The sequence below is a fragment of the Herpailurus yagouaroundi genome, unplaced genomic scaffold (assembly GCF_014898765.1).
Source record: "Herpailurus yagouaroundi ecotype Mexico unplaced genomic scaffold, PumYag 161, whole genome shotgun sequence".
Classification (NCBI taxonomy): domain Eukaryota; kingdom Metazoa; phylum Chordata; class Mammalia; order Carnivora; family Felidae; genus Herpailurus; species Herpailurus yagouaroundi.
The window spans coordinates 16,344,455-16,366,691 of NW_024412402.1; the positions used below are offsets into that span (position 1 = coordinate 16,344,455).

Below are 22,237 nucleotides of genomic sequence, written 5' to 3' on the forward strand. Positions count from 1 at the left end.
AGAGCTTTTGATCATGATTAAGTTTTAAATTCTACAAATCTTTTTTGGTATCTAGTGAGATAGTTTGTCTCCTTTAATCTGTTAACATGGTGTATAACATTTATGAATTTTGTATGTTTAAATTATTCTTGCATTCTGGCCATTGCACTCTTTGGTACTTACCCAAAGGAGTTGAAAACTTATGTCCATGCAAAAATCTGCACACAGATGTTTCCAGCAGCTTTATTCGTAATTGTCAAAACTTGGAAGCAATCAAGATGTCCTGTAGCAGGTGAATGCGTAGCTGTGGTTTATCAGGGAAATGCAAATGAAAACCACAATAACATAACACCTCACATCAGTTAGAATGGCCATCATCAAAAAGACAAGGGACGATGAAGGTATGGAGAAAGGGTAACCCCAGTACACTGCTGGCGGGAATGCAAACTGGTGCAGCCACCGTGGAAAACAGCATGGAGGCTCTTTAAAAAATTAAAACTAGAGCTACCCTATGATCTAGCAATCCCACTTCTGGGTATATGTCCAAAGGAATTGAAACCAAGATCTCATAAAGATATCTGCAGCCCCATGTTCTTTGCAGTATTACTCACAATAGCCAAGATACAGAAACAACCTGTTGCCATATTCACTCATCAATGGATGAGTGGATAAAGAAAATGTGGTGTATATGTATATATTTCATATATTTTGAGGTTAATTAATTAGATATACATGATTCAATTAAATTTTTTTTTGGTGAAGTACATCATTTAATATTATATAGTTACCCTCTGTAGCAAACACTATTGAGGCTCCATTTATAATTCCTCAGAATTTACCTCTACACTGAAGGCTGCTTTCTGTGAATACATGGAGCTCTATTTGGGGACCATATTTGGACAGATGCAGGGCAAGTTGGAAGCACTAAGAGGTAAGGCCCGAAAAGAGGGCCTTCTATCCTAAATGAATGTTGGATGAGGATTTGGGGGATCAATACCCCCATTACCTTGCCTCTCAGTTGGGATTATCCTAAAGTTTGTTTCTCTAAAATGTGATTTCAAACTATTCGTTCAGGATTCCCCATAGTATTGAGCTCTAGTTTCCCACAGTATTGACTTTGATGTCTTTCCTGATCTACTTCCTTACTACTCTACAGGTATTTCCTGAAATAAATGATTTGCATTCAAATTCAAGGCACCTTATTAAGGACTAATACTAAAGGAGTCCATCTATTTAATTGGGATACTTTTGGGAGTCAAAGAGCATACTAGTTGTTGCTAGGATAATGGGAGTAAGCCAGGACTGTCACAGGCAAACAGGATGTAAGGTCAACCTACTAATTATGCTTTTTGTTCCAAAGTCCATTTGTCTTATGTTAATAGCTACCCCAGCTTCCTTTTACTTGCTATATGCCTGGTATATCTTTTTCCATTACTTTATTTTCAACTTTTCCAAATCTTTGTTTTGCGTATATTTCATTTAAATGGCAGATAGCTGAATTATTAAAAATATAATCCAACAGATTGTATTTTAACTGATGAATTTGGGCCATTTACAATTTATTTATAATTTAGCCTTGTTTCTACCACCTTATTTTTGGCTTTCTATTGTCTCACTTTTTCTGTGTCAATTTTTTTTCTTTTTTCTTGGCTTAAAAATTTGATTGTCTTTGTGTTTGTTTCTTTATTCTATTTTCCCTTTACTGGTTTGGAAATTATACCAATTCTCTCATTTTATTCTTTCGGTGGTTACTCTGATAAGATTCCCCTGAATATTTAATCAAATCTGAAGTTTAATATCTTAACCATCCTCCCTTCCCCAAAGAATTCCAGGACCTTGCAATAGTTTCATGCTGATAACCCCCTCCCAATTTGCATGCTATTATTTCCCTGTGTTTTATTTGTTAGGTTTTGGAAAGTACAAGTTAGATACTATTACTATCATTTTATAAGGCACTATTTAGATTTGCCTACCTTTCTACTCATGATCGTTTCTTGTCTCTCAAACCTTGCTTTTCCCTCTTCCCAAAAGATGTCCTTGAGGAGTTGTTATAGTGTTGATGGTAAACTAGTTTTTGTTCATCTGGTAATATCTTTATTTTACCCTCATATTTGGAAGATCGCTTGGCAAGGTACGATCTTCTGGGTTGGTACTCGTGTCCATGATTTTGAAGGTCCTACTCCACTTTCCAAGGCTTTCTATTATGGTTGTTGTCTAAACATACAAGATCCGTCTTTCTCTCTCTGGATGCTTTTAATATCTTCTCTTTGTCTTTGGTGTGCTCTGGTTTTACTATATTTTATGTAGGTGTGGAAACCTTTTTACATATGGTCTGTGTTAACCTTCCTATATATTTCCACTTACCATGAGTTCTACAAAAACTTCAGTCATTACTCTTAAAATAGTTTCTCCTCCATCTCTCTATTCTCCACTTTGAGCTCTTGATGAAATATATGTTCGATCTTTTCATTCTGTGTGTCACATCCCTTATTCTCTTTTTCATATTTTTCATCCCCTTGTTGGTCTGTGCCTTACTCTTACATTTCTTCAGAAACATCTTCCAATCGAACGGACTCTCTTCAGCTGTATGTAATGTGCTGTTTAATTTTCTCATTTACATTTTTATTTCAATACATTTTATTTTTATTTATAAAAGTTCCATTTTGTTCCTGTTCAACTTTGGTTGCTTTTGACAGTCTCTTATTGATTGTTCATTTCTGTAATTTTGTCTTTCATTTCTTCAGGCATTTCATGATTATTTAAATTCTAATATTTTTTTTAGTGTTTATTTATTTTTGAGACAGACAGAGAGACAGGGTCCAAGCTGGGGAGGGGCAGAGAGAGAGGGAGACACAGAATCTGAAGCAGGTTCCAGGCTTTGAGCTGTCAGCACAGAGCCCAATGTGGGGCTCGAACCCACAAACCGCGAGATCATGACCTGAGCTGAAGTAGGACGCCTAACTGACTGAGCCACCCAGGTGCCCCTTTAATTATTTAAATTCTATACCTGATAATTTCAATATCTGAAGGTCTTAGGGTTCTAAATCTACTGCTTCTTATAACTGCTGACTCCCACTCATGGTGATTCGTTTCCTTCTATGTTTAATGGACTTTCATGATCAACTCATCTTTGTTCTTAAACTCTGAAAATTTTAGGAGATGCTTTTCTCCGAAAAGGATTTGCATTTTTATTTTAGAAGCTTGTGGGGGCGTCTGGGTGGTTCAGTTGGTGAAGCATCTGGCTTTGGCTCAGGTCATGATCTCATGGCTTGTGAGTCCGTGGCCTGCATCAGGCTCTGTGCTGACACCTTAGAGTCTGGAGCCTGTTTCAGATTCTGTGTCTCTGTCTCCCTCTGCCCCTCCCCTGCTCTCTCTCTCTCTCTCTCTCTCTCTCACACACACACACACACACACACACTGCTCTCTCAAAAATAAATAAACATGTAAAAAAATTAAAAAATAAAAAGAAGTTTAGGACTCCCTTCTATGATACCAACTTAATCCAGGAGTCTCAGACTCAGCCCTCTCACCCGGCCACTGGCCCAAGTCTAGTCTTCCATTATAGTGCTAAAATAAACCCTTTCCCCTAGGTAATCCACACTTAACAAGTGCTAAGTAGTCTGGACTTACCTTCTACTTCCAAATTTTTATACATGCTGTCCCTTCTCCCTGGAATGTGTCCTTTCATCCTGTTTTTCACCTGATCAACTAATCTAAGTTCAAACCTGTTCTCTTCTAAGATACCTTTGCTGATACCCCTAATCTAAGTTGGATGATGCTTTTACATGGTGTCAGATGACACTGTATCTATCTCTGGCATGCATTTTTCACACTGTATTGTGCTGATCTGCTTACTCCGTGGGACTATCTTCTGGGAGGGGTCATGGCATAGTTACACTGTTTCCCCAGCGTCTAGCACAGGGCCTAGTGCATGGTAGGTTAACAAATGTTTGTTGAATAAATGAAAGAGCACTGGAATGAATGAATGAATGAATGAATACATGGTGAGTGAGTGATGGCTGTGAAGCGGACAATTTGGGATTTGCAAAGAGGCTGAAGAATGATGATGGAAGATGAGAAGAAAAAGGAAAAGGGAAAGAGGACTGGTATTTTTAAGCTGTCTGCTTTGTTCTCACTCAAGAGCAATAAAGTTGCCATTCCATTTCATTAAAAGTTTATTGAGCATCCAGGATGTGCTAGGCACTCTGCTAGATGCTGGTAATACAAAGATGAAGATCAAAACCAAAGCAAACCAAACCAAAACCACTTCCTTACTTACCCCCGCCCCCCCCGGGATTTAAGGCAGATTTGGCTTGAGCCTGGGAAGCCAGCCCGTCAGGGGTTCAGCACCAGGGCAGAGGGTGCAGCATGCTCTCATCTCCCTCACTCCAACCCCGCTTCGCAAGGCTGAGTAGCCTGCACCCCTTCTCCAAGTCCTCCGTCTCCCACCTGCCTGAGCAACTCTCCCCTCCAGGCATGACCTCATTCTGGATGAGGCACCTGGGAGAGTGAGGGGAGCAGTCCTGGCTATGGGGGCAGGGAGGGAGCTGGGAGGGGCATGCTGTGGAGGTCAGGGTGAAGGGGGCCGATTAGAAATGTTGTTGCCCTTGGGGTTGGCACAAAACCTGCCCCAGTGTGGAGGGGCGGGGCGGGGAACAGGGGGGTCTCTGTGAGATAGCGGAGAGTCAGGGCTGGAGCTCAGGAGGTTGGAGAGGGGCCAGGGATGCAAGGGCCCCAAAGGCATCACGGAAGAGAGGTTAGAACACAGAGGCCCTCCTTCTCTTTCAGTGTTTTAATTGCCCTCACTCCTTGCACAGTAGATTACTATCTGTCTTGCAAACTGTTCAAGAGTCAGTGACATGGGCATGGCCCGGTGACACAGCGGCCCAGCCTCTCTGTATTCTATGTTTGTGCGCTTAGGGAGTCTGCCCTTGTCCTGTCTCCTGGGATCTGAGCATCTGGGAGCAGGGCAGGTGGGAGGCTGGAGGCCAAGGGTTGGGTCTTGTCTCCCTGCCATCCTGGGGAGCAGTAAACCTCCTCCTCCTCCCCTCCCCCACCATTACTCTGCAGACTGGAACCTTATTCTCTTACAGTTGAAGGAAGACCAGGGACCTTCCCCAGGGACAATGATTGTTTGAAAGGCTTGTTTTGTAAGGAAGCCAGGGAGAAGGCATAGGTGTGAGGGTTTTTAAAAAGTTCTTCACTTGATGTAGCTTTGTGGGCCAGGGGAGGGAGAACCCCTTTCTCTATAGGAATAGAGGCTAAAGGCGGAAAGAATTCTTGGTATACCCAGAGGGAGGCTTTGGGAGGAGGCCAAGGGCGGGGCAGGGGCTTGAATCCTTTGCCCTTGCTAGGGTTCAGGTCAGGGGCCAAAGCAATGTACTTGACTCCTGCCTCACCAAACTGGTAGGTCCCCAGGTACCAGGTGTCCAGAGAAGGGTGCTCAGAGGCACTGCCTTCACAGTGATTCCCCGGATGCTCAGAACAGTCCTCTCTGCACACCCAGTAACCGCCATCTGATTTCCCTTAGTTTAGGACAGTTGTTCCTCTTGGGCAAGTTGCCTCACTAATCTGAGCTTGCCAAAAAAGTGTCCCAGGGAACCAGGCGTTCATTCGGAGGGAAGGAAGGTTGGGTGGAAGCTTAGAGCTCCCTAGGAAGGGCACTGGATAGTCACGGGAGTTAGGTTACTGATGTTAGTTTTCATAAGACCCTTGGGGGATTGGGCCAGAAATTTAATAATCTATATGGTCCTAAGAGGGCACAACCCATACCCACTAAGAACACAGCTGGTGAAACAGGAGCAGACGCGACCCAGTTTCACCACTAGAGCCACTCCTCCCTGCCCCACCGCGTCCCCCACCCGCGCATGCTCACACTCGCCCACACGCGAGACTCGTCCCCGCGGGGACCTCCCCTGGCCCCTCGCGGCAGCGGCGGCGGCAGCGTTCCCCCGCCTTCCCCCGGGCCCCGGCCGCTTTGCCGGGCGTCCCCCCCACCCCCCGGGGGTGCCGAGGCGGCTCAGGCGCTGATCTCCACCGGGCTGGCCTCGTCTTGCTCGCGGATCAGGTGCACGCCCGCAGTCCGCAGTGTGCGCGAGGCGCTGCGCGAGCGGCCGGGCGAGCCCGGGGCCCGGGGTGGCGACGTGTGCGTCCGGCCCGTGGCTGGGGAGCGCGCCGGAGAGCGCGGGTAGCGGCGGGCCGAGCGGATGGGCAGCCCTGGCGAGCGGCCAGGTACCGCCGGCGACACGGAGTAGCCTGGCGGGCCGGGCTCGGTGGCGCTCCGAGGCTCCGGGGCAGGGTTCTCCTCGGGCTCCGGGGAGTCCTGCAAGGACACGCGCCGCGGGGTGAGCGTCCCCTCGAGGGCGATGGGAATACCGAGGCGGGCACGGCTCCCTCCACACTCCCACCTCGTGGAAGGCGGCAGACATACGTCTGGTTTTTCTTGCAATACAGACCCCTTAGCATAGTGCCTGGTAAGTAAGTGCTCAGGAAATGTTCAAATGCATTAACTTGAGTGCTTTGTCTTCTTCCCGCTTGGCTTGGACAGCCTGGGACAGACTTAGTTGTGGTATAGTGGGGGAAATCACCAGAGTTGGTGTCCAGAGACCTAGGTTTGAAGCCTAGATCTGCCACTTATGTGTATTTACTTGTTTGATCCTAGGCAAGTCATTTCACCTCTGTAGGCCTTAGTTTTCTAATCCCTAAAGTGCGGGTGAGGCAAATATTTCTCAGGGTTAGTCTGAGCGCTGGAAAGAGACATGAGCATGGTATGGCTACCCAGCAGCAGAACGTGGCAGGGCTCACTGTGTGTTTGTGGGGCACCAGCAGGAAGCCGCTCACCTTGTCCTTCAGGATATACAGTGCCATGGGGTTCTTCCGCTCCTGCTCGCCACTTCGTGGGAGGGTATCTGCTGCACAGGGTGAAGAATGGGGGTGGCTGGCCCAGGTACAGAGCCCTTGCCACCAGCCAGCACCTGTACTCTTTGCTCCCCAAGTGGCCAGTCAAGGCCCCAACACAACCTCCACCAAAGGATCCAGAATACCTGGGGTCCTACCTTGGCCGCACCTCTCCCTGCTCTGCAGTCTTCGTGCAGTTGGTGGAGGAAGGGGCCCTGCAGAGCTGGCTTCCTTGTGGCCCAGTTCTGCCTTTTCCCAGCAGCCCACTGATCTGAGTGGCGATGGGATGGGTGAGTGGGTGGCTGGGAGCTCACCTTCTGGTTTCAGACGGTCATCATTCTGATCCATATATTCCAGGGAGTTTTGCTTCTCCAGCTTCCTCTTCTTCCTGCAAATCAACCCACCAGCTTCTGAACAGAGCTGTTGAGCATGAGCAGGAGGGGGCCTGGGGGCAGGGTCCCTAGAGGAATCTGGTGGTAGTAGGAGAGGCCTTGTAACAGGGAGATGGGCTGGGCACAGTGGGCGCATCAATAGTCCATAGGCTTTGGAATGAGTCACATCTAGGCTTGCATCCTGCGTCTGTGGCTAGCTTTAAGGGCAAGTCACTTAACACATCTGAGTCTGGGTGTTAATATCTGTAAATTGCAGATGATCATACTTAAAAGGCAGTTCACTGCCCACAACCTTGGTGCCTGGCCCACAAAAGGTGCCCTGCAAGTGTGACCGTTATTACAGCACCGGGCTGTCGGGGGTGGTGAGCACATAATGTCGTTCGTTCCATACGCAACACATGGAATGGTAAGATGGATCTCCCGGGAAGAGGCGCAGGGTCCTGGGAGGATAAGTATTTACGAGACTAAGAAAAGAACAGAGCTCGGGGTGGGGACAGATTGAAGGATTAGGGTGTCAGGGTGTGGAGCTTGGAGAGTTACCCAGACTTTTTGGAGGGTTTCCAGCAGGCACAGACTGTCACCAAGGTCACAAGGAGGAAGATGCCTCCTGTGGACAAGATGATGTAGAGGGAACTTCTTCCTAGGGAGAGAGAGAGGCAGAGAGGCGAGGGAGACTTCAGAGGGGCTGCAAGTATGGTGAGCAGAGCTCCTGCAGCGGAAGGAAAAGGAGCCCCAAGCAGCATGACTGGCCCATGGCAGAACTTACTGAACCCACTGCCCACTGTTGCTGTCCTCCATGGAAAGTTGGCCCATCTCTGCCTCTCCCCATCCAGGGGCACTCTGTCTGGGATGTCCTCAGTCCCTCATAGCACTTGCCTCTCGGGGTTTTGAGTCCTAGGGGCAGGCGGGCAGGGAGACTCACTGTATACGGTGATCTTGATGGGCAGGCTACGGCCCTGGCTGATGGGGTTCTCCACCACACAGCTGTACAGGTCGTCGTCCTCCATGAGCACGCGGGTGATGGTGAGCACCTTGTGGTCAGGGGACAGGAGCATTCTCGAGTCATTGAGGAGAGGTTTGCCATCCTTCAGCCAGGTGTAGCTGGGCTTGGTGCCGTTCTCGTGCGAGCAGTTCAGGGTGAAGGCCTCGCTGAGCTCCAGCACAGTGGTCGAAGCCACTAACACCTGTGGCCTGGAAATGGGCACTGAGTCCCGGGGGTGAGAGAGGCTGTGAGCCATGGGCCAGACAGCTTTTCCCTTCCCCTTCTTATCTCCCGCCTTCTAATATATCACAACTCAATTTGTGGTCTCAGAGGCCCTTCAGGGATCTTCGGTCCCATCTTCCCCATCATCCACCCATCCGTTCGTTCATTCATTCATTTCTTTACCAAGTATTTGCTGAGCACCTACTAAGTGCAGAGGGTACAATGCTGAACAAGATAGCCATGGTCCCGCCCTCATGGGCCTTCCCTTCCTTCTTCTCAAATGCCCTTTCAAGATGTCCTAAACTGGCCCAGCCTGAAACATATTTCACTTGAGTGGAACCTAGGTCCAAATGTCTGGGTTCAAATAGTGGTTCTATCATGTGCTAGCTCTGTGACTTTGGGCAAGTTACTCAACCTCTTCATGCAATTTCCTCATCTACAAAATGGGAATAATGATATTAACTATCCCTACCTTATTATAAGCATTAAATGAGTCAGTATATTTCAGAACACAGAATAGTTTCTGGTACGTAGTAAACACACTATACACGTTCACTGTGGCCTACGTGCCAACTTCTGATGTCCAGTGGTCTCCCTCTCAGCTCCCCGGTGGCTTCTGTGTTGCAATTCCCAGGGTCTGGCCAGTGTACAGGGCAGACCCTGCCCCAGTCCCAGGCACCAGCCCCGCCTCCTTCCCTGTCAGAGCACTTTACCATCTACAGTGAGGTTGATCGTCTTCTCCCCGGTGAACGTGTCATCCGTGATGGAGATCTCAACCTCATAGGTGCCCTCATCGGCCAGCTGCAGGTCACTGAGAAGCAGGGAGCCGTTTTCAAAGAGGCGGATGCGGTCTCGGTAGTCAGGCCGTAAGGTGCCAATGACCTCTGTGCCGATGGACTGTACCACGGTCACCGGCTTGTCCCGCTTCAGCTGCCACTTCACGACGGGCTTGTCACTGCTGGTGCTGCTGTACTGCACGGAAAGCAGGGCTGACTTCCCCACCGTGCCATGGATCAGGCGCACCGGGCTGGTGATGTTCACCCCCTCCAGGGGCTCTGTGAACAGACGCCCACGGGGAGATGGCAGTGTCAGGCCCGTGGCTCCCTACTCCTGCTCCCTCCCTTAGGTCCTCTGATGCCTTCGTGCCTCACCCTCTGGGCCCTTCACTCCCTGGCAGCCCTTCCTTCTTACCTTTGGTGCCATGCCTCTCGACTACAGCTCTGGCCCCTCTGATTCTCCATCACCCCTCACACCCATCCCTTGCCCTAAGTCCTTCTTCTCCCTGGCTCTCTACCTCTGGCAGTTTTCTCCATTGCCTCCTCTCGAGGAGGACCTGTGGCCAACGCACGCGCTATGTGCTCCATTCACAGAAACGTTTACTGAGTACTATTCCGTGTCCCCGCGATAGATCAGTGAGCAAAACAGACAAACACAGATCTCAGGGTGAATTTGTCAGATTTCCTTCTTGATTGGGGATTGGGAAAGTAGAGAATGGAGAAGCATGGGAACACAGACTCATAAAGAAAGGAGTATATCACAAGACAGTGCCAATAAAGGGGAAGTTTAGGGGCCAGAAGACAACTAGACCATTCTTCATTCGTACCAAGAGTCTCCCCCTCTCCTTGCCCCTGCTGCATGTAACACTTCACTTGACCTGCCTGGGGGCGAATAGTCCTGCAACTGAGGTTTTGAAATACACCCAGACTCCAGCCCGACTTGCAATCCCTCTTCTATAGAAGAGGGATTTGGGATGGGTAGAACAAAGAGTTTGGAATCAAAAGGCCTTATGAGATTGGGCTCCACCACTGACAGGCTGTGTGGACCTGGGCAAGCCATCATTCTAGGCCTCATTCTTCTTGTTTAGAAACTCAGGATGCAAACAATAACAAGAACAACTGCCTTATCAAGCTTACAATGGAAGAGCACAACACATACATCAGTCATTATTGTGTAGTGGAGAGAACACAAGAGTGAGCATCAGAGACTTGGGCCCTTACTGTTGACTTAGGACCTGGGAAAAGTCACTTATCTGTTCGGGACTCAGAGAGGTAAAATAAGTGGTAATCTTGATATCTCATTCATTTGTTCCAGCCCTGAAATTCTGGGATTTTACTATCTTGTCCAATGGTTGCCCCATCTAGAGACATATCTCATATTTCAGAGATCTCTTAGAAGCTTTGGAACCTGAACAGATGCCATTCATTGGTGTTACATGGCCTTGCAGAGCAACACAACCACCCAAAGGAGGGTCTTCTTTTGGGAGGGATGTCAGCTGGGAGCGGGGCTGAGTTTAGCTAAACAGACACATACATGTCAGGTTCTCAGTCTCTCTGCACCCCCAGCTGCTCTCTTTGATGGTAACACACCCCTGAAGTTCCCTCTTTCTTTCTCTCCAGTTTCCCACTCTGCTACTACTGCTGTTTAGATTTGGGGAAGCAAATTGTACCTTTCCTTTCCTTATTCTTCTCCTTGTGCTTAGAGGACCCAGACCAAACCAAAAGGGAATTAAACTAAAAGACGAATTGAGGAGATTGAAGCAAATTTAATAAACGTATTTAGTCAATTTTTGGAACAAATGCTTTGTTAAGTAGCAAGCTCATCATCTTTGGAAGGGGTCAAGGAAAGGCCAATTGTTGTTCTTTCACCTCTCTGTGCCTCAGTTTCCTCCTCTGCATAATGAGGTTCTGGGGACAGATGATCACAAGGGACCTTCTCAGCTCTGACATTCTATGATCCCATACCTGCCAGGTCTGTTAGAATCAGGAAACCTTAAGTATGAAGGTTGAATCATGAAACCTTAAGTCCTAGAATGATTAAAGCTGCCATATGTATGAATATCATATGCTTGTTATTGAGAGGATTTTTGATTTGGGGGAAGTAGAATGGCCAAATCAAATATTGTCAAAAAATTTTTTAAGTAGGCTCCATGTAGCTTGAATAAGCCCCCCTCCAAGGCGGGGCTTGAACTCACAACCCTGAGATCAAGACCTAAGCTGAGATCTAGTGTGATGCTGAACCGGCTAAGCCACCCAGGTGCCCCTCAAATATTTTTTATTAAAGATATTTGGCAGGGCGCCTAGGTGGCTCAGTCAGTTAAGCATCTGACTCTTGATTTCAGCTCAGGTCATGATCTCATGGGTTGTGGGATTGAGCCCCGCATCAGGCTCTGTCTGTGCTGACAGAATGGTGCCTGCTTGAGATTCTCTCTCTCCCTCTCTCTCTGCCCCTCCCCCACTCACACTCTGTCCTCTCAAAATAAATAAACATTTTAAAAAAGATATATTTGCTCCCATAGAACCATGTATGAAGATGAAAACAAATGAAATCTAGTTCTGGCTCATCAATTTGGAAGAAGAGGTGGTGGAGACTAGACTCTTGTCCTCCCCAATAACTTGGGGTGCTACTAGGAATCCCTCTGGCTGTCTGTGTCAGATTGAAATCCATTTAACCACAGAATCCTTAGGATTTCTTCCAACTGTTAATTTCTTAAGATTTCCTACCTAGCAACTGCTAGGTCCCAGGCTTGGCTTGATTTAGAAAAGCAAGCTTTCGGATTTCCCTGAAGAGGCAAATAGACTTTGGTATGTGTGACTTGAGGTGGCCCTGAAAAGAGTCATTGAGTTTCATTAAAGGCCAGGGTGGTGATGATCAAATAGTTGGGGAACACCTATTCAGGACATAGTCTGCAGCAGTAGGGTTTGCATGTGAGGGTGGTATATGCAGAGGCATCTTGGGGCTTAGCCACCCCAACCACCAAACCTTGAGGGTTCTCATTTCCTCCTTCTAGGAAGCTGCGAAGTGATAGTCCAAGCCCCAAGGAGAAGTGAAAGGGATTCTCTCTTCCTTCGTTCTTCTCTGGCCCTCTCTTGAGCTTCCCTTGTCTTATATCTCTCCTATTCCGTACAAGGTCCTCGTGGTCCTTTTGTGATGTCTTCCCGGCTCAGGTCAGTTCTTTCTGCCAGTTTAAACTTGACTCTTCTGCATAAAAACATTGGAAAACCTATAACATATGGATTGCCCTAGGCTTCCCCCTCCTGTAGGTGGGCGCCTTCCTCATGTGCAGGAACATGGGTATGCCCATGAATTGCAGGGGTGTTTGTACACATGTTCAGAAGTGAATGGAGCAGTCTTTCTCGGAAGCTGACAAAGAGAGTATTTTGCTGAGCAAACACTGTTTCCCAAAACTCTAGCCAAAATTGGAGTATTAAGTTCAGGGTTCCACAACTTAACAGGGGACACAGTGAACTGGGATGGGTGCCAAAGCAGGACGCAGAAATGAGGAAATGGCTAACAACTAGGATCCACAGTGGAAATAAAAGAGACTAGGGCTATTCAACCTTGAGAAGCGATTAACTTAATCATGGTGCTTGAGTCTCTGAGGCATCATTATGTAGAAAGTCTCTGTTCCCACTGGAGGCTGAACAAAAGGAAATTGATATCACAGCAAGATTTACCTGTCAACTTAAATGATGCCATGCTGGGTCAGATGGGTGGCCCCTCTCGAGTGGGATTTTGACCAGCTGTGACACCAAGGAATGTCAAGCTTTAAAGCATGAGAATGTACCTGCCAGTAGCCTTGGGTTCCCTTCATAGCCTCTCCCTTTAAGGCAACCATCATCTGCTGATCTTTATGTGCTCCTTTATGCTTGCCAAAATTTTTCTCTTGGGGCGCCTGGGTGGCTCAGTCGGTTAAGTGGCCAACTTTGGCTCAGGCCATGATCTCGCGGTCCGTGAGTTTGAGCCCTGCATCGGGCTCTGTGCTGACAGCTCAGAGCCTGGAGCCTGTTTCAGATTCTGTGTCTCCCTCTCTCTGACCCTCCCCTATTCATGCTCTGTGTCTCCCTGTCTCAAAAATAAATAAAACGTTAAAAAAATGTTTAAAAAAAACAAAATTTTTCTCTTACCAGTATTTGCCTTGAATTTTCCTTTTAGAAGTGTCGATGAAACAATGCCAAACATGTATTCTAGGATTTGGTCTTTATACACCTAATTCATACTCACTAACACCATTGACTCCAGTTATAGACTTTGTGTGTGTGTGTGTGTGTGTGTTTGTTTTTTTGTCTTGTTTGTGTCTGTCACCACAAGGAAGTCCCTTTGACCATCATAGACACACTTCTCTGGGCTTTCTCCAATTCTATTATTTCTTCTCCAATTCTATTATTTCTTTTTTGAGGTGCAGTGACCAGAACTACAATAATACAATAATCCAAAGACAGCACACAGCATGATTTTCTCAATGGAAAACTTTTTGCTTTCTGCTTTCAGTTTTTCATATTCTTCCTAACGAACGATGCTCTGAAAACAACCCCCTCCTCTGCTCCTTAGAGGTGTATCACTGATTGCATACATGTTGAGGTTCCTGTGTTGTGTTCTTACACTGGTATCTGTTGAGCCCTCCAAGGCCCTACAAGAGTGTGAAATCATTTTAAGTGTCAACCACTCAGGAACATAGGGGAAAGCCAGGAAACAGAAATTGTGAAGAAGTCCCTTGGGATCCAGGAAGAGAGGGGTCTATATACCTTTTATCTGTACTCAAAGAGTATAGATGTCCAGTAACGGATACCTAGCTATTAGGTATTAAGATGCCACACGGAGATTTATCCTATTTTAGATCAGAACTAGGACTATTGTTAAGCTGTCAGTTCTCCCAAACCGACTTACAGGTTTACCACAATACCAATAAAAATCGCAGGAGGTTTACTTTGTAATAGTGGCACGAGAATAGACAAATAGATCAATGGAATAGGATAGAGAGGCCCAAAATAAACATATATGATCACTTGGCTAACGACAAAGGTGACATTGCAGTGCACTGGGAAAAGGATTATCTTTCTAATAAGTGGCATTGGACCATGTAGGAAAGAAATGAATTGTGACCCTTACCTCACACCTTACACAAATATCAATCCTAGATGGATTGCAGATCTAAATGCGAAAGGTAAAACAATGTGTTTTTTAAAAGAAAACATAGGAGGGGGTGTCTAGGTGGCTCAGCGGGCTAAGCATCCGACTTCGGCTCAGGTCGTGATCTCACAGTCTGTGAGTTTGAGCCCTGCGTCAGGCTCTGTGCTGACAGCTCAGAGTCTGGAGCCTGCTTCACATTCTGTGTGTGTCTCTCTCACTTGGCCCCTCCCCTGCTCATGTTCTTTCTCCTCCCTCTCTCAAAAATAAATAAACATTAAAAAAAGAAAAGAAAACATAGGAGAATATCTCTGTGACTTGAGGGCAGACACAGATTTCTTAAACAGGACACAAAAGTGGTACCCATAAAAGAAAAAAATGATACATTGGACACAGTGAAATCAAGAGCTTCTGTTCATCAAAAGATGCCATTAAGAGAGTGAAGAGGCAAGCTGCAGAGCGAGAGATATTTGCAATGCATATACCCTTTAGGGGACTCATATCCAAAATATATTTCTTAAACTCCTACAAATCGACAATTTTTTAAAAACCCAGAAAACTGGGGCGCCTGGGTGGCGCAGTCGGTTAGGCGTCCGACTTCAGCCAGGTCACGATCTCGCGGTCCGTGAGTTCGAGCCCCGCGTCGGGCTCTGGGCTGATGGCTCAGAGCCTGGAGCCTGTTTCCGATTCTGTGTCTCCCTCTCTCTCTGCCCCTCCCCCGTTCATGCTCTGTCTCTCTCTGTCCCAAAAATAAATAAAAAACGTTGAAAAAAAACCCAGAAAACTTAGTAGAAAATGGGCAAAAGACTTAGAACAGGTACTTCACAAAAAAGGATCTCTAAATGGCAAATAATGGTATGAAAAAGATACAACTTTATTAATAATCATGGGAATGCAATTTGAAACTATAATTTAGTACCACTGCCTACTCATTAGGATGACTAACATGAAAAAGAGAAAACACAGTTGTTGGTGAAGATGTGGGGTATCTGGAGCTCTGTTACACTGCTGGTGGGAATGTAGATGGACATAATTGCTTCTGAAAATTGTTTGACCATATTTACCAAAGCTAACCACATATAACTCAGCAATTCAACTCCTTGGTGTATCCCCAAAGAAATGTGTACATCTGTTCACCAAAAGACAGGCACTAGAATATCTTAGCAACTATATTGACAAAGCCCCAAACTAGAAACAACCAAAGTGTCTATAAAAGTTTAATAGATAATTTTTTAATGTTTACTTATTTATTTAGAGAGAGCATGCTCATGCTTGTGTGCAAGCAGGGGAGGGGCAGAGAGAGAGAGAGGGAGAGAGAGAATCCCAAGCAGGCTCCTCACTGTCAGCACAGAGGGGCTCCATCTCATGAACCATGAGATCATGACCTGAGCTGAAATCAAGAGTTGGATGCTTAACCCACTGAGCTACCCAGGCGCCCCGAATAGATAAATAAATTGTGGTGTATGCATACAATGGAGTACCATACAGCACTGAGACCAAACAAATTACAATTTCAACAACAACATGAATGAATCTTACAAATTGTGGGGTGCCTGGGTGGCTTAGTTGGTTAAGCATCAGTCTTTGCCTCAGGTCTTGATGTCACAGTTCATAAGTTCGAGCCCACTTTGGACCCTCTGGTCCCCCCACCCCCCTTCAAAAACAACAACAACAACAACAACAACAAATTTGGAGTTCAGCCAAAGAAGCCAGATACAAAAGAATGCAGGCATATGATTCAGTTTATATGAAGTTCAAAGACATGAAAAATTAATCAGTATAAGAAGTTAGGATATCACTGTATCCCTGGGGGAGGGCAATAGTAACTGAAGTATTGGGGGAGGTGCTTCTGAGATGCTGAAATATTCTATTTCTTGATCTTGGAGGTTGATTACATGGGTTCATTCACTTTTTAAAGGTTTATCAACATATCCTTACACTCAATGCATTTCTGTGCATATCTCTGTTAGAAGAAAAAGACAGCACCTACAATGTGAAGGTGATCTTAAGGCTAAAAGGGTGGAACCCAGGTAAGGGACTTCTTCCCATTGGGTCCCTGGAGGATGGAATAGTTCTAGGATCTGGGAGAGGAAAATTTTGCAAATCAGATTATGTAGATTTATGGCATGCCATATTTATGTCTATATGTCAGCCTCTAGAAAAACCTTGTTTGTACGTTTCATGATTTGGGCTGTGATCAGTTTAGGAAAGCCTCATTTGTCCATGTTAGGGACAAAGCATTAAAGACTATTACTTGCGGGGCGCCTGGGTGGCGCAGTCGGTTAGGCGTCCGACTTCAGCCAGGTCACGATCTCGCGGTCCGTGAGTTCGAGCCCCGCGTCGGGCTCTGGGCTGATGGCTCGGAGCCTGGAGCCTGTTTCCGATTCTGTGTCTCCCTCTCTCTCTGCCCCTCCCCTGTTCATGCTCTGTCTCTCTCTGTCCCAAAAATAAATAAACGTTGAAAAAAAAAATGTTTAAAAAAAAAAAAAAAGACTATTACTTGCCCCCTTTAAGCATCAATCTTAAAAAACTACATTTCCCAGTCTTCTTTGCAGGTAGGTATGGCCATGTGACCAAGTTCCAGCCAGTAGAACCAGTGGAAGTGATAGGTACCAGTTCTAGGCTAGTTTAGAAAAATGTTTTTCCTTAAAAAAAAAAATTCTCTGCCTGAAAGAAATGGAGAAAAACCTCGAGGTGACTACTGGAAGTTGACAGAGAGCTTTATCAGCTTGGTCCCTGAAAAAGCTTCAGGAATCAGAGCACTTCCTCATCCCAGGCCTAGTCTAGAACCACACTGTACTATTACATGGCTAGTGCCAGGAACATAAATTTTGGGATTCATTACAGACGCTAGTATCTTCCTAACTAATATAGTGAGGATGGCAGAAATTCCTTATGGAATCCCAGCTCTTTATTGTTCTTGAGTCCACAGCAGTACAGTGGCCTGACCCTGTACTTCTTTACCTCTTTACCCACCATAGGTCATAAATCGCATCCTATTAGCATAATTTATATTTAGAATGTTTTTTGCCGCATATACTGAGTAACATGTTCCCACACAGAAGAGACTTTGTCACTTTTTGTTTTTGCTTGGTCATGCTGACTGACAAGATCTTTCTATAATTTTTTTCCTTACCATTCGATGAACGGTTTCCTTACCATTGCTGAAAGCATTTAGGGAGAACTCCGATTGGTATATTACATTGAGCACTTCATGTTCCCAATCCACTGACTGCCTACCTTTGACCTTGTAATTGCCACTAGACCGCTCTCACTAAGGCTAAGAGTTAGCCTCTGAATTTCTGTATCCAACAAACTCTTTGAATTGTAATATAATAATAATGATGATGATGATGATAATGATAATAATAGTTGCATATATAATTGGCCCTTGATATACTGGACCTCTTTGACACTTTTGATGCTATCAGAAAAACTCCAACTCCCTTTCTGGACACCACAGTCTTTTAGTTTCCCCTCTGTCCCTCTTGCGTGTTCCTTCTTGGTCTCCTCAGCCGGCCTTTTCCCCTTCTACCTCCTACAAATCTGGGGTTACTCAGTGTTCCACGTTTAGCCCATTTTCTCCCCCTAGGCGATATTACCCATTCTCACTGTTTTGGATCTCACCTGTAGGCTGAGAGCTTCACCTGTCTCTCTTCACCTCTCTCCCCTGTCCCCACCCCTACTTCAGGATTTTCAACATTTCCCCACAAATGTCTCTTAGGCATTTCAACCTCAACCTGGTCAGGACTCATTATCACACCTCAGACCCCATCCCAGTGATCGGTTCAAGTTTCACACAGAAATCCTACCTCCCTTTCTGGATCCTCCTACTTCCTGTCAATCACTAGGTCCTGACTTTCCCTCCAAAATATTATCTCCATGTGCCTGCTTCTCCCTCTTTTTATTCTAATTCCAGCTCATGTGATTTCTCTCTTGAACTATTGCAATAGCCTTGTCATGGGTTAAATTGTGTCCACTCCTGAATCCATATATTGAAGTCCTAACCTCAGTATATTGAGTGTGACCTTCTTTGGCAATGGGATTATTGCTAAACTGCGGTCATCCTGGGGTAGGCTGGGCCCCTAATCCAACATGACTCATGTCCTGATAAAAAGTGGAAGTTTGGACACAGACACAAGCACAGGGGGAATGTCCTGTGGAAACAGGTTATGTTGGCACCAGCCAAGGAACTACCTGAAGCGAGCAGAGAGGCCTGGGACAGATCTTTCCCTAGAGCCCCGAAGAGCCTGTGACCTTATCTCAGACTTTCAGCCTGCAGAACTGTGATACTATACATTTCTGTTGTTTAATCTACCCAGTTTGTGGTTCTCTATGACAGCGGCCCTAGCAAATGGATACAGGCTTCCTTTCCTCTCATGTTTGCCTCTGGTTTCTTCTCCAATGTCTCCCTGTAGAGTGAGCTATCTGAAATACAAATCTGGTCCTGCCAGTCCCGATTACCAACCGCCTAATACCCCTTCCCCTCCTCCACTGTTTACAGATTATATTCCAGGGACCTTAGTATGGTTTCCAAGGCTCTTGCCTGATTCACATTTTCCTCTTTAGCAGTGGTGAATGGCTGGGCTCCTACTAAACACAGAATGCTATTCCAAAATGTTGACCTTTACCCACTTCTCCAACTATAATGCACACTCTCACACCTACCTCTTTTTCTCATCCTTTAAAATTTAGTCCAGACACTCCCAGGAAACCTCCCCTGATGTTCCCCCACCCCACCCTGCACCTCTAGCACCAGCTTTCTGGATGGAGTAGGTGACCTCTCTCTGATCCTGGACATCCTTTGTGTATCTGACTCATAGTAGTTTCTGCATTTTACTAAAATGATCTCTGCATCTGTTTGCTTCACCAAACTGTGAATTTCTAGGCTCTCTGGAATAGTGCATGTGTGTATGCATATGCGCACATGCCTGCACACACACACACACACACACACAGAAACACATCTATTTAAAGTAAGATCAATTCTCTAAGGAGTTGGTAGGGGGCAGTACAGAAGGTAGGTGTCTAGGGCATGGGGTGAGTTATGGATGGATTGGTGTTATTTCCAAAAACCAAAAGGCTCATTATCTCCAAAGCTTATTTCATCTCCCTTGCTGTTTTGTGCTCAGAGAAGCCAGGGTGGGGGTTGGGGAGGCACAAACCCCAGATCTCCCCCACCCCTCCAAGCCCATCATGATCCCTTGGAAAGAATGCCTGACTGGCCCACGCCAACAAGACATCCCATAAGAAATGGCTCACTGCCCTCTATCTAATGTACTGAATGCCGTGGGAGCTCCAAAGTCATGCAGCCTTTTGGGGGAGGGGCGCAGGGGCTGGGCGGGAGGCACACAGAATGAAGAAATACATTCAACACTAATGCCTGAATTCACTGAGATGCTTCCCACAGGGCGGCAGCTGAGCTCTCTCCCCTCCTCCCAACCTAAAGTCATTCTGCCCTTTAACTCCCCCTCCCTCTCTTTTGAAAGTACCGGGTCCCCTCTCCAGACCCTTTCTTACCCTTCTGGTCTCCTACCTGTCTGGATCAGAAGAAGGTAGACAAAAGGGGTGAGGCTCAGGGCACTGAAGGCTCTGGACAGGGCTCCCCTTTCTCTCTTCATTTTGGGTGGCGTTCTCCAGCTCTGGTGCAGACAATTAGCATGATTTCTCCACTCTGGGCACGTCCCTTTGTACCACTCGGAGTTTCTCTGCCCGAACACAACCCTGCCAACTTCCCTCTGAATACACAGAGCCCTGTGTATTGCTGGACTTGTTCTTTCCTCTCTTTCAGACCTGGCATTTTCTAGTTTCAAAGCGCTACATCCCCAGTTCAGAATGGGGTATCTGCTTAGGATATAATCTCCAATGTGGGTTCTAATCTGATGGGTCCCATCAGTTCTTTGCCTGCTTGCGCTGGGCCCCACTACCAGGGGGAGATGAGGATCTGGGCTCCGTGAGGGGACTGGGCTGGGACACACTCTGAACTGGATCTTGTGTCCCAACCTATCCTGTCTCCACCTCACGCTCCTTGTTCCTGCGAAGGAGGGTGCGTGCCAGGGACAGACCTCCAATAAGCTCTGAAAAGGGAGGGAGAGGAGCTTTTAAAAAGCTGGGAGAAAGAGAGATCCCAGAGAACTGCTGAAGAATGGAAAACCCCTGTTCCACCCCAAAGGAAGAAGATTGGAAAATGGCTTGAATTCTATTATTTTCATACCTGTCCTGGTCCTGCTTGGGATTCTCTCTCCTATCACAGAATCACATAGATGCTGGGGACCTCTTTCCAGAAGCCAATCTGTTCATTTCCCTGCCTCCAGCCACTTTTCTAGAACATGTCAGAGCACAGATGAAGGTAATACTCTAACAGCCAGCATCCTGGGGTTCTGTTACCAGCTTCACAGCCTCGATATCTCCTCTTGTCTCGAGGCTGTGATGAGGAAAAACACCCTTAGCTCCACCTCACCCCTCATGACTGTGTCCACACCTTCTCACGGGCACTGTCACTGGAATGTATGCTTACTAAATGAGATCTTGGGAAGGGCTCACAGTCTGGTTAAGCCTCCAATTTCACATCTAAAAATTGGGGAAACAGTAGCTTCCTTATAGGAATTGTTGGGAGGACTGATGCCAGTTTAGTACAGTGGAAATTGTACAGTTTAGTACCTTGGAAATTGTTAGAGAGATAACATTTTAAACTTAAAAAGTAAACCTGCCTCTTCTTTTTCATTCCTGTAGTGATCTTTACATTTTGAGGAGACCAAAGTTACAGCTTCCCTCTTGGTTTATAAGCTGGGTCTTAGTTGTGTAAATGTGGTGGCTACCTTTGGAAATATTCTTGTTACATCCTGGAGAAAGCCTGAATAGGTCAGGTTTCTAGAACTGAAGACTCATTGCATGGCTCAGCTGAGCCTAAGGGTGCAGAGTAGAAGAGGGAAGCATTGATTTTTAACTCTACAGAGGAAGTCCAAAAAATATTCTGAAATACGTAAATGAGATTCTGGTTTTCATTTTGCATCTCTGTGCCTATGACTTTCCCCTACACGGCTCAAGGCACCTGTCTGCCTCTGGTAAAGTTAGTTTTGTTTTGGCAGACATACAATGAGAAGGAGAAAGTCAATATCCAGTTTCTGACATCTAAAATAGTGTTTTATTTATTTATTTAAAAATTTTAATGTTTATTTATTTTTGAGAGGCAGAGAGAGAGAGAGAGACACAGACAAGTGGGGGAGGGGCAGAGAGAGAGGGAGACACAGAATCTGAAGCAGGCTCCAGGCTCCGAGCTGCCGGCACAGAGCCCAACACAGGGCTTGAAACCACAAACCACGAGATCATGACCTGAGACAACGTCAGATGTTTAACCAACCGACTGAGCCACCGAGGTGTCCCTAAAATAGTATTTTAGAGTCAGTAGTGAGACAAAAGTCTTGTGAGCCAGTCTTTGTAAAGGACAAAAGCTATTTTAATTTCTCCCTAACTAGCACTTCCACATATCACAGAGCAACCTGTGGCCTGGATCACAGAGTTCTTCTGCTGTACAGTATAGATAAATGGCCTCTTTTGCCTGTGATGGCTAGGCCTTGAGGCTTATTGTCTAAGAGTAAAACCAGGATATTATGTTCAGGAAATAGAAAGCCTGGAGTCTGCCTTTTTTAGCCTGAAGGACGATGGAAAAGGAAATTGTGATAGCAGGAGACCTAAGTGGGATCTAACTTCTCAACATCCTCCCTTCTCTTGCCCTAGGGGGGAACCTCAGGCTCCTTATACCCATGGAATATGCGAGTGCCCCAAAGTGCCCACAAGTTCCCCCGAGGGGGCTCAGAAGTGCCAAGAGGCAAAGAACCGACAACAGCTGCTGGTGTGGGGT

General features: G+C 46.3%; 1 protein-coding gene across 6 annotated transcripts; it reads right to left on the reverse strand.

Moving 5' to 3' along the window:
• Positions 1 to 4,136: 4,136 nt before the first annotated feature.
• HEPACAM (hepatic and glial cell adhesion molecule) lies at positions 4,137 to 20,778 on the reverse strand. Of its 6 annotated transcripts, XM_040483419.1 has the most exons (8): positions 20,591 to 20,778; positions 19,913 to 20,018; positions 9,186 to 9,527; positions 8,191 to 8,472; positions 7,809 to 7,908; positions 7,023 to 7,264; positions 6,820 to 6,890; positions 4,137 to 6,301 (listed from the first exon to the last, which is right to left on the reverse strand). In XM_040483419.1, the coding sequence occupies exons 2-8, from the start codon at positions 19,995 to 19,997 to the stop codon at positions 5,999 to 6,001; spliced, it is 1,425 nt and encodes a 474-aa protein (XP_040339353.1). In that variant the 5' UTR covers positions 19,998 to 20,018; positions 20,591 to 20,778; the 3' UTR covers positions 4,137 to 5,998. The 6 variants fall into 6 exon arrangements, with proteins under 6 accessions (XP_040339353.1, XP_040339352.1, XP_040339355.1 ...); XM_040483418.1 differs by lacking the exon at positions 20,591 to 20,778 and having other exon boundaries at positions 19,913 to 20,425; XM_040483421.1 differs by lacking the exon at positions 20,591 to 20,778 and having other exon boundaries at positions 6,820 to 6,887; positions 7,035 to 7,264; positions 19,913 to 20,424.
• Positions 20,779 to 22,237: the final 1,459 nt, after the last annotated feature.

Coding starts and splice junctions, on each gene's coding strand:
- HEPACAM (XM_040483419.1), bottom strand. CDS start 19,997: ATGAAGAGAGAAAGGGGAGCCCTGTCCAGAGCCTTCAGTGCCCTGAGC. Junction 7,265..7,808: donor AAACCCTCCAAAAAGTCTGG/GTAACTCTCCAA, acceptor GTTGATTTGCAG/GAAGAAGAGGAAGCTGGAGA. Junction 6,302..6,819: donor TGTATATCCTGAAGGACAAG/GTGAGCGGCTTC, acceptor GTGTCCTTGCAG/GACTCCCCGGAGCCCGAGGA.